This window comes from Gobio gobio (assembly GCF_949357685.1).
Source record: "Gobio gobio genome assembly, chromosome: 5".
Classification (NCBI taxonomy): Eukaryota; Metazoa; Chordata; class Actinopteri; order Cypriniformes; family Gobionidae; genus Gobio; species Gobio gobio.
The window spans coordinates 61,424,850-61,440,903 of NC_137101.1; the positions used below are offsets into that span (position 1 = coordinate 61,424,850).

The 16,054-nt window shown below is 37.2% G+C and overlaps 1 protein-coding gene across 1 annotated transcript in view; it reads right to left on the reverse strand.

Annotated features, from left to right (window-relative positions):
* LOC307126715 (uncharacterized protein) overlaps positions 1–16,054 on the reverse strand; it is a 34,336-nt gene that overhangs the window by 14,068 nt on the left and 4,214 nt on the right. The window contains exon 2 of the mRNA XM_079817368.1: positions 10,127–10,379. Within this exon, the coding sequence (XP_079673494.1) occupies positions 10,127–10,379 (253 nt within the window). The remainder of the gene's footprint in view (positions 1–10,126; positions 10,380–16,054) is intronic.

A 16,054-nucleotide genomic window follows, 5' to 3' on the forward strand; every position in this document is an offset into this window, starting at 1 on the left:
TTAAAATCTCAACAGCGAACCTGGCATTAGTGTAAATGATTCTTTGATTAGAGCTTTTATGTATTTGTAACCGAATAAATGAGAAGTGGTGCTGATTGACAGCTTTGAGCACCTATCAGTGAGGAGTGCCGCCCATTTAAGAGCTGGTTGGTTGTAGCCTGTGATGCGCCACGTCCGTTATGTCCGGCCCCTCCCCTTTTGTTGTTGACGGTAGCTGCAGGTATGTTGTTAGCATGTAGCAGTTTTGCCCTGAGTTGCTGTGCGTGTGGTATTAACAATTCATTGTTGCGTTCTAGCCTGTCTTTTTCATCTCCTTCTGGTTCCTTCGACTTGCTGCATTAGTGGAATTTAAACTGCTCACCTCTCAGGTATGTGGAACTGTTCAGTGTAAAGCAGATTGTTTTGCGTTGCTGGGGCTCATGGATTGGCTGACGTTCTGAGTGTGTGCAGTTCCCTGTATCCCAGTTGAACGGCGGTTTATACAAATGCTGTGTATCCATTCTTGAGAAGGGATAATAGTGCACATAGTCCTTTCCCGGTGAGTGTTGTGCATGTAGGATATTTCCAGCAAGTGATGCATATGTTTTTTAGTAATTGTTTTGTTTTCCTTTTGTTTTATATTTGGTTCAGGATTCTCCCTCTCGTCTGTGATCATTTCCTCTGCTGTCGCCATAGTTACAGCCCTGTCATTTCTCCGCGCCCATACAGAGTAAACGTCGTTATATTCCAACTAATCAAGAGGATTGTTGCTGTCTGGTTTTACTGAGTTTTATAGTTTATATTTATTTTTGGGGTTGATGCTCACTGGTCTCTGGAACAGGAGCACAAACATATTTGCTTCACGCACGCCTGTCGCCCCTGTCCTTTGAATTGAGTTGATGTGTTTTCTTTATTTCGATTGTTTGAATCATTTTGTATATTTTGTTGTGATTTGATTTGTGTTGGTATAGTTATTATTACTTGCGGTTTTGTGCCACAATTAAATTGTGGTTTAATTGAGTTGTTTTGAAGTTTGTTGTATTTATCTTTGATTTTTCCTTTCAGGAGCTGGGGTCCCACGGGTGCAAAGGTCTCCACTGGTGGTGGTGCTCCTCCAATGTTTGCCGTGTGACACTTTTTGAAGTGTTGTGTGATCTGAGTGCACGGTGGCGTGTGTGTGTGTGTGTGTGTGTGTGTGTGAACCGTGTGCTTTTGGATAACTAGCTTGGTGATCACTTCCCTTGTGGTGAGCCTCAGCTCCGTGAGTGTTTTTCTTTTCTTATTTTGTTTTTCTTTGGAATCTGTTGCCAGCTGTGCACCTCAACATCCCTCTGAGGTTGCTTGTATCATTTATACCATTTTAATGCAACTTGTCCTTTTTCACTTACTTTTGTATCAATAAAATTTTGTACTTTTCTATGATACCCACGTTTCTGCCTACCTTATTAAAGAGAATCGAACCTGTGACCTAATGACAATTTGTTAGGTGTCATTCATATTTCCCTGGGTGAAATTCCCAGGGTGGCGTAGTCGAAATTACTTGGTATCTGAAATCTGCACCGCTCCGTCACATATTGTTTATATACAGGCATGCTAAACATGGTTCTGTGTGTGATTTGGCTAACTTACTAGTAAAGCCAGTGCTTAGTGTTCGTTTTGGGTTAGTTCTTGCGACAGATATTTGGCTATAATCGTTCTAAAAATACAAAAGTTAAAGTGCCATTCAGTACCGAGTATAGATCCGCAGTCTTTACTCTTGCGGACTGAACAGGTTCTGCTCGATCATCTTCACTCAAATGTTCTGGGTCTGATTCGGGCTCATATGGTTTTATTGACGCCGTTGTTTCTAATACTGACCAAAGCACAGCCTCCGGTAAAGGTAAGGGGCGTGACGTTTCCGATAAACGTGCACTAGGCGGTTAGCAAATCACATTCACAACACACTGGGCCAGCTAACCAATCTGAGCCCATCGTGTATTTTTGAGGGACTGGCTTCATACAACCCGGAAAGCATCAGACCGTTTTACAAGGAGGGACAGAGCAGTGTAGAATAAAGGTCAAATATATGAAAAATAAGGCATTTTTTTTTAAAACAAAGCATGAACACATGTTACAGTGCACCTCACAAACACAGTCAAGCCTTCAAAAGAATGCGTTTTACCACCCCTTTAATTGCTGTTCTTATAGCTTACGCACTGACACACACACACACACACACAGACGGCGCGCGCAAGCCCCGAAGCCGCTTTCACTTTCGTGCTCATAAAGTTTGTAAAGTAAATGCGTTTAAAGGCTTGCCAGTTTCAACATATAAAGCGATTGTGAACTATTCAACAACAACAATACGGAAAACTTCTCCGTTCAGTGCTCAGCTTTTTTCAGTGACACAGAGCCGAGCCGAGTCGCGTCTCTGAAAAAGCGCTCGCCCTGAAGGCAGACCTCTTTCACTTGCATCCTCACAAAGCTTGTCATTTGTAGGTGGTTTAAGCCCTGCCAGTTTGAACATTAAAGCGAGTTTCGACCATCAGATGTGTATTATGTTGAACTAATGCCTGATATATTTTGACAAACGAACACTCAGACAGAAGCTGTGACTAAAGTAAAGTCACTAAAGTAGCTTAGAAACTCAACCGTTATAGGCATACATTTTAATACCTTTGAAGTAAGTACAAACCACAGCTTCATAATGAATAGAGACGGTATGAGTAATTCACACACACAATCACTCTCTCATTAATGCATTCAAATAAATGTAATGTAGGCCTACATTGTTAATTTATCTGTATCTGATGTACAACAAACAGAAATCTGCTCCATAGACAATAACTGCTGAAAGTGAACCGTTTCCTTCAAGTATTTTAAAATCACAATGCACTTTTTCATTAGAAAAAAAAAAATCCACCTTTAATAGTAGAAAATATTTACAGTATATACCTTATCAGTGAACTTACTCAAGCAAAATAATCGTTCATTAATCGTAATCGAGGTCAAATGTTCAATTAATCGAGGTTTTTATTTTTGGTCAAATCGTTACAGCCCTACCTTCAACTTATACAAACACAACTAGTGAAGCTAGATACATTGCTTTGAGTAATAATCCTGGAATAATTCTCCTCACGGAGAGCTGATTCAGAGCTCCTTGTGGTAGGCTAAGTTTATTCTGTTAGTTAGCATCTGTGAATATGAAACGCAAAAAGACTGTTTAATTATAAATCCTGATGCAACATAACGCAAGACTGTTTAGACAAGATTTATTTGGCCTGTTTTCATTTTGTATAAATTGTATCTTAATTTTAATCACTGTTTTTAATATAGTTGCTTCTTATTTTATAAGAAGTCAATATAACAGACAATAGCCTTAGCACACATCTCATAAATGAACTTAAGATGGAAATGATATTTGAGTATTAATTGCCTTTTTTACAGTGAATTTCGTTTTGTATAAATTGTATCTTAATATTAATCAATGTTTTTAAAACGAATTTTGCTTCATATTGATGTTTAAATATTATACCTATGTTGTTTTTTTTTTTTTTTTTTTTTAGAAAGTTAATTGCTTTCTTTAAACTGAATTTCGTTTTGTATAAATTGTATCTTAATTTTAATCAATGTTTTTAATATATTTTATATAAATATAACAGACTGGTATAATAATAAATTGATACCAATATAGCAGACAATAGCCTTAGTGCTGGCTCATGCATTTCACATGTTTCTGACTGAAGCTCGAAATTATATTGAGTATATATATATATGAGTATTGTGTGTATTTGATCGTTTACAAATGATTCAGAAAATATTTGCCATTGAAATGAGTGAGCCAATGTTCAGTGTCCCAATATTACTTCTTTCAAAAACATTTCTGATTGAAATCTTGTTTCTTTTTTTGGCAGATAATTTAGCTTGCTTTAAGTAAAAACTTTAAGTAAAAAACATTTAGATTTTTCCCCCAGAAAACTTTTTTTTTTTTTACTGTTACTGTACTTATCTAGTAAACCTAAAATCTTGTAGGCCTACCTAAAGCTCTTTCATTATGCAGCTCATTATTATGCAGGTCTTTGTTTCTCAGGAGTGATCACAAGGCCTGAGTAAAGAAAAAGTGTTTTACAAAATGTAAATTAATATATTGTTTTATGTGAATGAGTAGGCTCAATGATTCTCACATCAGTTTAAAGCAAAAACTCTAAACAAAAACACCCAATAATCAAAGGGCTTGTGAACACATATCTATTGTGTTTTGAAGCCTTAATTACTTTTTTTTTTTTTCAACACTTATGCATAAACATTATTCTCTCAAAAATACAAGCATGTACATACATGTTGCTCACATATTCTGGTAGCCCAGTTTGTGCTGAATACAGTGTAATTACACTTTTGCCATTAATGTGTTTATAAGCAACTTTTGGTAGCCCGTCTGAAAAACACGTAGGCCCGGGACTTTGGGCTTCGCGAGCCCTGGCCCATAACGTTACGAGTCTGATCACGAATGAACCAATAACACCTCAAATAAAGGATTGTAAAGGATTGATGTATCTTGTTTACAAACGATTCCGCGGTGAAATGACGTGAACAAACGCGCAATGTCTAACATATGTGAGCTGGAACCGGAATGTTTATTGCTCGGTAGTCTGATCCGTTTAGCTCCACGAGTCGGTGAGCGGAGCTACAGAAACAGCCGTACATATTTATCTGTTGAGGTGGCATTTCTGCATTCTATGACGTCAGTGGTCGACATATTCTGAGATTGAGCGTTTTCTGGGCCTGGTGTCAATAAAAGCTTTTCTTTGACTAACAAGGACGTTTTCAGTGCATGGGAAAGAATGATAGGAATCACACGCAGAATCCTGGACAGTATGTTACTGCAAAACAAGCCAATCCAGCTTAAACATGAAGTTCTGTGTACTTTGATGGCGGAAGTATCAGCAATAATCAATGCCAGACCATTGGTTCCAGTCTCCTCTGGTCCAGAGATGCCATTGTTACTAACCCCTAACATGCTCACCCAAAATATCTCCTTGGAGTTCCTAACTGCAATTTCTTAGACAAAGACCTTTATGGAAGTCAATGGAGAAAAGTACAGACCCTTGAAAATCAGTTCTGGACCCGCTGGAAACAAAAGTACCTCCCCATCTTGCAACAAAGATGCAAATAGACTGAATCACACACCAATCTTCAAATTGGAGATATTGTTCTCTTGAAAGACAGTACCCTTTCTTACAATGATTGGCCTATGGCAATGATCACCAATACATTCCCAAGCACCGTTTGACATTTGTGCTGGCTACTGAATACAGGCCACAAACGCACAATACAGACTTTACCAAAGAATTTGCTGTTTTTCAATCAGAGTTAGTACGGGCTGCAGATAAAGTACTAATAGTTGGTGATTTTAATATCCATGTACAGTGGGTATAGAAAAGAATCACCCCCTTTAAAATAATAATATTGTGTTGCTTTGCAGCCTGAAATGAAGACAGACACAGTTTTTGTTTTATTCAGCTGTAATTACTCAGTGCAACTTATAACATCCAAGTGAAAGATATAACACCAACATGTCAGAAAAAAAGAAAAACACAGAATCACTGAGTTGGAAAAAGGATCACCCCCTTGTTTCAGTATTTTGTTGAACCACCTTTTGCTTTAATTACAGACTTTAGTCTGTTGGGATATGTCTCTACTAACTTTGCACATCTAGACGTTGCAATATTTGACCACTCTTCTTTGCAGAACTGCTCAAGTTCAGTTCAATTTGATGGTGACCGTTTGTGGACTGCTGTCTTCAAGTCATTCCACAGATTTTCAATGGGGTTTAAGTCTGGGCTCTGACTAGGCCATGCAAGGACATTCACCTTTTTCTCCTTCAACCACTGTGTGGTCAGTTTTGCTGTGTGCTTTGGGTCATTGTCATGTTGGAAGGTAAATCTTCTTCCCAGTGACAACTTTCTGGCAGAGGGCAGCAGATTTTCTTCAAGAATTTGACAGTATTTCGCCCCATCCATTTTTCCTTCTATCCTGACGAGTGCTCCAGTCCCTGCTGCAGAGAAACAACCCCATAACATGACATTACCACCGCCATGCTTTACTGTAGGAATGGTGTTATTTGGATGGTAAGCTGCATTGGATTTTCGCCAGACATATCGTTTGGCGTTGAGGCCAAATAATTCAATAGTCTCATCTGACCAAAATACCTTTTTCCACGTGGCCTCAGAATCTTCAAGGTGCATTTTGGCAAAGCTCAGTCGTGACTGCATGTGGCCTTTCTTGAGGAGTGGCTTTTTTCTTGCAACCCTCCCATACAGGCCACATTTGTGGAGAATGTGATATTGTTGTCACATGCACACAATGACCAGTCTTTGTCATGAATTTCTGCAACTGCTTCAGAGTTGCTGTAGGCCTCTTGGTAGCCTCTCTGACCAGTTTCCTCCTGGCTCTTTCATCCAGTTTGGAGCGACGTCCGGATCCAGGGAGGGTCTGTGTTGTATCAACTACCTTCCACTTCTTAAAAATAGATTTCACTGTGCTTCTAGGCACTGATAAAGCCTTTGAAATTGTTTTGTATCTCCTGACTTGTGCCTATCCACAACTTTATCCCAGAGATCTGTAGACAATGCCTTGCCACCCATAGTTGATTGTTTTCTTCAGTTGCACTACCAAGGACTGAAATGCTTCAGGAAAAGCTTGTTTCATGCCGAGCTAATCAAAATGACCACAGCTGATCACAGTTGAAAGTCAATTGGCTTTGTGTGCTATTGAGAAGGTGATTAACTACACCTGATTGGGTTTACAAGTCATTTTTAGAAGGGGGTGATTCTTTTTCCAACTCAGTGATTCTGTTTTTTAAATGTGTATTTTTTTTTTCTGACAAGTTTGTATTATATCTTTCACTTGGATGTTATAAGTTGTAAATACAGCTGAATAAAACAAAAATAGTTTTTGTCCCGTTTTCATTTCAGCCGGCAAAGCAACAAAATGTGATTATTTTAAAGGGGTGATTCTTTTCTATACCCACTGTATATCTATGTTGGGATTGGCATTTAGAGACATTCTAAACTCTATTGGAGTTTGGCAACACATGTCAGTATCCACTCATCGCCATAATCATACTTTAGACCTAATACTGTCACATGGAATAAATGTTGATACCGTTGAAATTCTGCAGCAGAGCAAAGCCATCTCAGATCATTACCTAGTATCATGTATTCCTAATTTAGCTAAGGCTGCAAAGCTGTCCCCTCGCTTCAAATCTGGCAGGACTATCACTGCTACCACTAAAGATTGCTTTGTAAATAATCTTCCTCATCAGTTTCATCTGAGCATCCCAGATAGCCTAGAGGAACTCGATGTTGCAACAGAAACTATTGACTCTCTTTTCCAGTACTTTAGACACAGTTGCTCCCCTGCGCTTAAAGAAGATTAAAGAAAATTGTCCAATGCCATGGTACAACGAGCACACTTGGGCCCTTAAAACAGCAGCCAGAAAAATGGAGTGCAGCTGGAAGAAAACAAAACTATTGGTTTTTCGCATTTCGTGGAAAGAGAGCATGATTGCATACAGAAAGGCCATAAAAACTGCTAGATCTGCTTATTTCTCAACTCTCTTAGAAGAAAACAAACACAACCCTAGATATTTATTCGATACAGTGGCTAAATTAATGAAAAATAAAGCTTCAACTTCTGATGTTTGTAAACAACACAGCAGTAAAGACTTTATGAACTTCTTTACGTGCAAGATTAATAATATTAGGCAAAAAAATATAACCATGCAACTAGGGGTGGGGGAAAATTTTGATTCTTTGGTGCATCGCGATGCGGACGAGGACGATTCTGAATCGATTCACAAATTTAAAAAAAAACTTTTTTCTAAATGTTGATAGCGTAATGTTGACGGAACGCAAAAGACGCAACTTTGAAGCGCGCGCCCGGACTGCCTGTGGCGTCAGCGCGCACATAACAGAGACGCATGATAACTGAGCGAAATCAGACCAGCACCCTTGGCATTAACAGCTAGTGTATATATGGAAGCACATTGGCTTCTATAAGTCGAAGGGGAAAATAACCTGGACAAGAGCCACACTATATGCAAGTTGTGTCAAACTAAACTATATGCGTCCGTATTCTCTGCAGATATTAATTTAGTGTTCAGATGTTCGTTGCATAAAATATTTTTTTATTGTTGTATAAAATATTTTTTTATTGTTGTATAGAGCAAAAAATTGTCTGTGCTAGACTTTATTTGTGTATAAGAGCAGCTGTATGTTACTAGTTATTCAGAATATACTGAAGTCCACAAGCATTACTTTTGTATGAGAGCTGCTGGTACAGAATTCTATATTTTTTGTATAAAAGCTGTGATTTTGGTACAGCAACATTTTTATTTTATTTTTATGTCTGAAGGATTATATTATTCATTGCACATAACTGGAGGGTATTGCTCATTACTTTATGTTAGTGATTTAGAATATGCTGAAGTCAGTATTAATTTACAAGTATGCTGCTACACGTTTCCTGTTGGTTCTTTGAATGTTGGGACATATTCTGGCAAATGTAACCTTTCTGTAACACTTCTAGTTGTTTTATTAATACAAAATATTGGAAGTAAATTAATTATGGGTCATTACAAATACTTTGCTTTAAAATTTCCAATAGACAAAAAGATGCATTGATAATCGTTTTATAATCACATTGCAGCCCTCTGAATCGTAATCGAATCGTGGTGCCTAGAGATTCCCACCCCTACATGCAACTCTCAACTACAGTATCACATCAGACAGAGCATTGTAGTGTCACTGAGGAAAAATTACACTCATTCACTGCTATAGGAGAAGAAGAATTGGCTAAACTCGTTAAATCATCAAAATCAACATGTATGCTCGACCCTGTACCGACTAGGCTATTAAAAGAGATGCTAACAGAGGTCATAGATACTCTTCTTAATATCATTAATTCATCTTTACCATTAGGATATGTACCGAAAACTTTTAAGTTGGCTATTGTTAAACCACTTATTAAAAAAACGCAACTTGATCCTACAGAATTAGTCAATTACAGGCCAATCTCAAATCTACCCTTTCTGTCAAAAAAACTAGAAAAGGCAGTGTCCTCAAAATTATGCTCCTTTTTAGAAAGAAATGGTATCTGTGAGGATTTCCAGTCAGGGTTTAGACCGTATCATAGTACTGAGACTGCTCTCATCAGAGTTACAAATGATTTACTCTTATCATCCGATCGTGGCTGCATCTCTCTATTAGTGTTACTCGATCTTAGCGCTCCATTCGATACTATCGACCACAGCATTCTTTTGAAATTATGTTGGCATTAGTGGAATTGCATTGGCAAGGTTTAAATCATATTTATTTGACTGTTACCAGTTTGTAGCAGTAAATGAAGATGTCACACTGATCACAAGTTCAGTATGGAGCACCGCAAGGCTCAGTGCTATGACCGTTGTTTTTTTTTGTTTAATTCTGATCCATCGTTGAGTTGTGTCATCAAGACAATTAATGCTGGAATTTCAACTTGAATTTCTTAACTCTATAACGGATGGAGTTTAACTTGCTGTCAAACTTCACAATGATCATACATTAAGGGAGGACAGTATAGTTGCACTTTGACCTATAAGCACAAATCAAGAGAATGTCGACCCATACGCATGGTGTGTTTTACTTAATCTAGTTTAATGATGTATTGTAGTCTATCATATTGGCCTATGGAAAAATAAGAAACTTCTCTAAAAATGTTAAACAGTGAAATTCCACATTAATGTTTTCTATTAAAACAATAGCAAAAAAGACTTTGTATTGTCACACAGAGTTTGTGTAAGTGCAGTTATTCAGCAAACACAATCGCAGATAGTCGATAGATCCATGGATTTATTACAGTTCATCACTAAGAAGGTTTGATGGCAGATTTAGTCTCACAAACAGCACAAGAGACAGAACAGACCGACTGAATGACACTTGACTTGAATATGCGTTCTTTTAACAGAAAAGTTCTGATTGGGGGATTTAAATTGATTTTGTTTGTGTCATCTCGTCTTTGTCTCGTCTAAAGGTAATTAACGAAAAAATTTTGTTAACGAAATTAACACTACTTCAAACATATCACTCATTTCTGTAGAACTGGACATTTGAATAAGGATGAAACAAACCTGTTTGTGTCTCAGTATCTTCATAATTCACTCTCAATGTTTCTTCAGTCTTCTCGTCTTCATTCTCCTCTTTAATAAACGCCATCTTTGTTAGTTCCTCGGTTTCTCCATGTTTGACTCTCAATGTTTCTTCAACCTTCACGTCTTCAGTCTCCTCTTTAATAAACGCCATCTTTGTTTGTTCCTCAGTTTCTTCTTGTTTCAATGTTTCTTCAATCTTCACGTCTTCACTCTCCTCTTTAATAAACTCCATCTTTAAGATAAGAATAATCACAGAAATAAAAAACACATCCAAACTAGACTTGAGCTAAACATTCAACCAGAAAACTATTGTTGTGCCTAAATGACTTATTAATAGACCAGTGTTTAAGGTTGATTGATATTTTGATTAGAATGGTATTAGCGAACGCGTTCTTCATGTATTGTGCTAGTTTAGCAATTATTATGTTTGGATCTACACAAAAACACATGGTTCATGGTTCTTGAACTTCAGACACAGTATTCAAGGATTGGCAATTATGTGAAAACAAACATTAGTCTTAGAAAGTGCTTAAATAAACCAAAGTTTAAGAGTAGTTAAAGAAGAGAAACCGACATATTTCTGTTTTTTCCTTCAGGGAGTCTGCTGCCGAATTCAGACGAATGCAAAAGAAAAACCCCTATTTTTACACAGCTTACAGTGTTGTAAATGGTTGTTAACTGTTGGATTGATAAACTATATGCATTCAAATACTGTAGAATAATAATGTATATAGAATATTATATAACCATATTTTAAATAAATGTACAATTTATCATTTTGACTCCTAATTTAACATTTTCCCTGTTCTTAAAAATTGTTTAAATTCAGTTATGTGATGTTTTTTATAAAACGATTGCAAAACAGGGTGATTTTTGACAATTTAAGCTTTCAAATAATACCTATAATGATTAGGCATACTTAAAACTTGGTTTGAATAAATATTCTATATTGGTGTTTATTAAACACATACGATAATTTATTACTCATTTTATAATTTATTTATTTTGATGGCTGATTGGTTTATGATTTATTTCCAATTAACTTGTCTATAATGAGTTCACTGTTTTCATTAAAGGGTTAGTTCACCCAAAAATGAAAATTCTGTCATTAATTACTCACCCTCATGTCGTTGGACACCCGTAAGACCTCCGTTCATATTCGGAACACAAATGAAGATATTTTAGTTGAAAGCTGATGGCTGAGAAAGGCTTCACACAGGCCTCCATTGGCATTCAGTACATTGACACTTCCAAGATCCATGAAAGGCACTTAAAACGTCGTTACAAAGTCTATCTCACCACAGTGGCTCTACAATAATCATACAATGCGACGACAATAGTTTTTGTGCGCAAAAAAAAATCAAAATAACACCTTTATCCAACTTGTTCTTGTCTTCTGTGTGCGCCTCCACGACGCATGCGCGAGAATATGACGTAGCGCCGGTGTTCGGGAATCGATGAAATACACACTTAAGCTCCATTTTGAGCACTACGCCGAGACCTAAAGCACGATCAATGTAGAATCCAACAGCTTAGACACGCGCGTCTTCCTCTGCTCGTAAACAAATCGCTTCTGGGTCATGTGTCCGAACGCCGGATCTGCGTCATATTCTCGCGCATGCGTCGTGGAGGCGCACACAGAAGACAAGAACAAGTTGGATAAAGGTGTTATTTTGATTTTTTTTTGCGCACAAAAACTATTGTCGTCGCATTGTATGATTATTGTAGAGCCACTGTGGTCAGATAGACTTTGTAACGACGTTTTAAGTGCCTTTCATGGATCTTGGAAGTGTCAATGTACTGAATGCCAATGGAGGCCTGTGTGAAGCCTTTCTCAGCCATCAGCTTTCAACTAAAATATCTTCATTTGTGTTCCGAATATGAACGGAGGTCTTACGGGTGTCCAACGACATGAGGGTGAGTAATTAATGACAGAATTTTCATTTTTGGGTGAACTAACCCTTTAAAAGCTGAGCAATGTGTCTGTAGGATTCTCTGATGATAATATTAATAATATTAAGATCTTTAACCATTTTTTTTTGCAGAAAAAGCATTTGCAGAATTATCTACCATTAATGATAAACTAAATCCTATAAAATCCTCTGCTTCAGTCTATTGCAGATATAGAGAATCATACATCCATGCGTATAACTACGGTTGCAGACGCACAGGCAACATCTGAATGTTCACAAAGCGCGTTCACAACCGGCTTTGACAGTTCGAAAACGTATAGCGGCCCATAGAAACAGTCGCTAGTGAGGCATCTACTTATACATATCTATGGACAGGCATCTACTTATACATATCTATGGACAGCAGCGCATAGGTCCATTCATCGTGACCATGGAAACGGGTGAGTTTAGTCCCTAAAATCACACACACATAATATAAAACTGTTCCTGACACGTTTCTTACCTGTATTTGACACGCTTCTGTCGAATATTTACTTTATTGAAATAGTTCAGTATCTTTGAAAAAGTCTGTTAGCATCTCAACCATTTTCACAACAGGTTTGCTAATAGGCTAACGTTATAACTTACTTAACGTTAACTCTTATGAAAGTTTGCTGTCAATGGGTAATTGGAAGTGAGCCAATTTATTTAACGTTTAACTAACTTACTATAAGTTAACATTATGTTAATGGCATCCCTTACAGGAAGCGTGAAAATCATATGAAACGAAATTATCTTTCATGGTAAATAAATTACATCGATTACATTTAATGTTTAATTATTAAATACCAATTACATTCAAGAAAAAAAATGTTATTTGTGTGTATTTTTTTACTGATAAATTCTTAAATACTTTTTTACTAAATACTTTAAATGCTAACTTTAGGCATTTAAGTTATTTTTCACACGAATCTGGTCAGCTTACTCACTGCTCATACTCTTAGCCTATAAAATGTTTGAAGTATATCACCAATACAATATCAGGGTAAAGATTTCATTAGAGTTCTTACAGTTATGGCTGTGCTCTTGTTTTTTTACATTTACATTTATGCATTTGGCAGACGCTTTTATCCAAAGCGACTTACAGTGCCCTTATTACAGGGACAATCCCCCTGGAGCAACATGGAGTAAAGTGCCTTGCTCAAGGACACACTGGTGGTGACCGCTGGGATCGAACCAGCAACCTTCTGCGTATCAGTTCCATGGTTTAACCCACCGGACCACCATCTCACATTATCTTGTTACCAGATGAGATATAATGTCCAGCGTTTGGTGCTGGGATTCTTCAGGAGAAGGCCTTGATGCCATCTACACTTGGTACATGAAGATGGTGAGTTTCCCAATAGCTGCCACTATCTCAGATCAAAAGACTGAACACAACAGGCTTCAATCTGTATTCATCTATTTGGATAGGTTTAATGTTACATTATTAGCCTGGAAAATACACTCAATAAACTATTGAACGAACTTAAATTAAGGAAAACTTTTCCACTAAATTTAATTAAATTTTTCCAACAAAATCTTGTTTGAAATGATTTGTTGTAATCTTGTTGTATGAACTTAAAGGGTTAGTTCACACAAACATGAAAATGAACCCATGATTTACTCTTCCTCAAGTCATCCTAGGTGTGTATGACATTCTTCCTTCAGACAATCTGAGTTATGTTAATAAATGTCCTGGCTCTTCCAAGCATTAAAATGGCAGTGAAAGGATGTTTCGGTTTTGAAGTCCATAAAAGTGCATCTATCCATCATAAAAGTGCATCTATCCATCATAAAAGTGCATCTATCCATCATAAAAGTGCATCTGTCCATCATAAAAGTGCATCTATCCATCATAAACGTGCATCTATCCATCATAAAAGTGCATCTATCCGTCATAAAGTGCATCCATCCATCATAAAAGTGCATCTGTCCATCATAAAAGTGCATCTATCCATCATAAAAGTGCATCTATCCGTCATAAAGTGCATCTGTCCATCATAAAAGTGCATCTATCCATCATAAAAGTGCATCCATCTATCATAAAAGTGCATCTGTCCATCATAAAAGTGCATCTATCCATCATAAAAGTGCATCTATCCGTCATAAAGTGCATCCATCCATCATAAAAGTGCATCTGTCCATCATAAAAGTGCATCTATCCATCATAAAAGTGCATCCATCTATCATAAAAGTGCATCCATCTATCATAAAAGTGCATCTGTCCATCATAAAAGTGCATCTATCCATCATAAAAGTGCATCTGTCCATCATAAAAGTGCATCTATCCATCATAAACGTGCATCTATCCATCATAAAAGTGCATCTATCCATCATAAAAGTGCATCTATCCGTCATAAAGTGCATCCATCCATCATAAAAGTGCATCTATCCATCATAAAAGTGCATCCATCCATCATAAAAGTGCATCTATCCATCATAAAAGTGCATCTGTCCATCATAAAAGTGCATCTATCCGTCATAAAAGTGCATCCATCCATCATAAAAGTGCATCTATCCGTCATAAAGTGCATCCATCCATCATAAAAGTGCATCTGTCCATCATAAAAGTGCATCTATCCATCATAAATGTGCATCTATCCATCATAAAAGTGCATCTATCCGTCATAAAGTGCATCCATCCATCATAAAAGTGCATCTATCCATCATAAAAGTGCATCCATCCATCATAAAAGTGCATCTATCCATCATAAAAGTGCATCTGTCCATCATAAAAGTGCATCTATCCATCATAAACGTGCATCTATCCATCATAAAAGTGCATCTGTCCATCATAAAAGTGCATCTATCCATCATAAAAGTGCATCCATCCATCATAAAAGTGCATCCATCCATCATAAAAGTGCATCTGTCCATCATAAAAGTGCATCTATCCATCATAAACGTGCATCTATCCATCATAAAAGTGCATCTATCCATCATAAAAGTGCATCTATCCGTCATAAAGTGCATCCATCCATCATAAAAGTGCATCTATCCATCATAAAAGTGCATCCATCCATCATAAAAGTGCATCTATCCATCATAAAAGTGCATCTATCCATCATAAAAGTGCATCTGTCCATCATAAAAGTGCATCTATCCATCATAAACGTGCATCTATCCATCATAAAAGTGCATCTATCCGTCATAAAGTGCATCCATCCATCATAAAAGTGCATCTATCCATCATAAAAGTGCATCCATCCATCATAAAAGTGCATCTATCCATCATAAAAGTGCATCTGTCCATCATAAAAGTGCATCTATCCGTCATAAAAGTGCATCTATCCATCATAAAAGTGCATCTATCCGTCATAAAGTGCATCCATCCGTCATAAAAGTGCATCTATCCATCATAAAAGTGCATCCATCCATCATAAAAGTGCATCTATCCATCATAAAAGTGCATCTATCCATCATAAAAGTGCATCTGTCCATCATAAACGTGCATCTATCCATCATAAAAGTGCATCTGTCCATCATAAAAGTGCATCTATCCATCATAAACGTGCATCTATCCATCATAAAAGTGCATCTATCCGTCATGAAGTGCATCCATCCATCATAAAAGTGCATCTATCCATCATAAAAGTGCATCCATCCATCATAAAAGTGCATCTATCCATCATAAAAGTGCATCTGTCCATCATAAACGTGCATCTATCCATCATAAAAGTGCATCTATCCGTCATAAACGTACATATCCATATTTAAAACTTTACACGAGTCGACTTGCACAAAAGAGTAACCCATGACGTGATGTACAGGAGCATCTCAAGCTTTGACGCCTCTCGCTGAGAGTGCTGGACTACAAACTGAAGCCCTTCTTCTCTTATATCCAAATCCTCCGCCATTTCTCTTTAAAAATTCTCGTTTTAGACTCTAATTCATGACCGGTGTTTTGTTTTGCTCTATCCTCCGCACTTCTGTGTTTGTCATTACGCATGCGTCAAGGGTTACTCTTTCACCG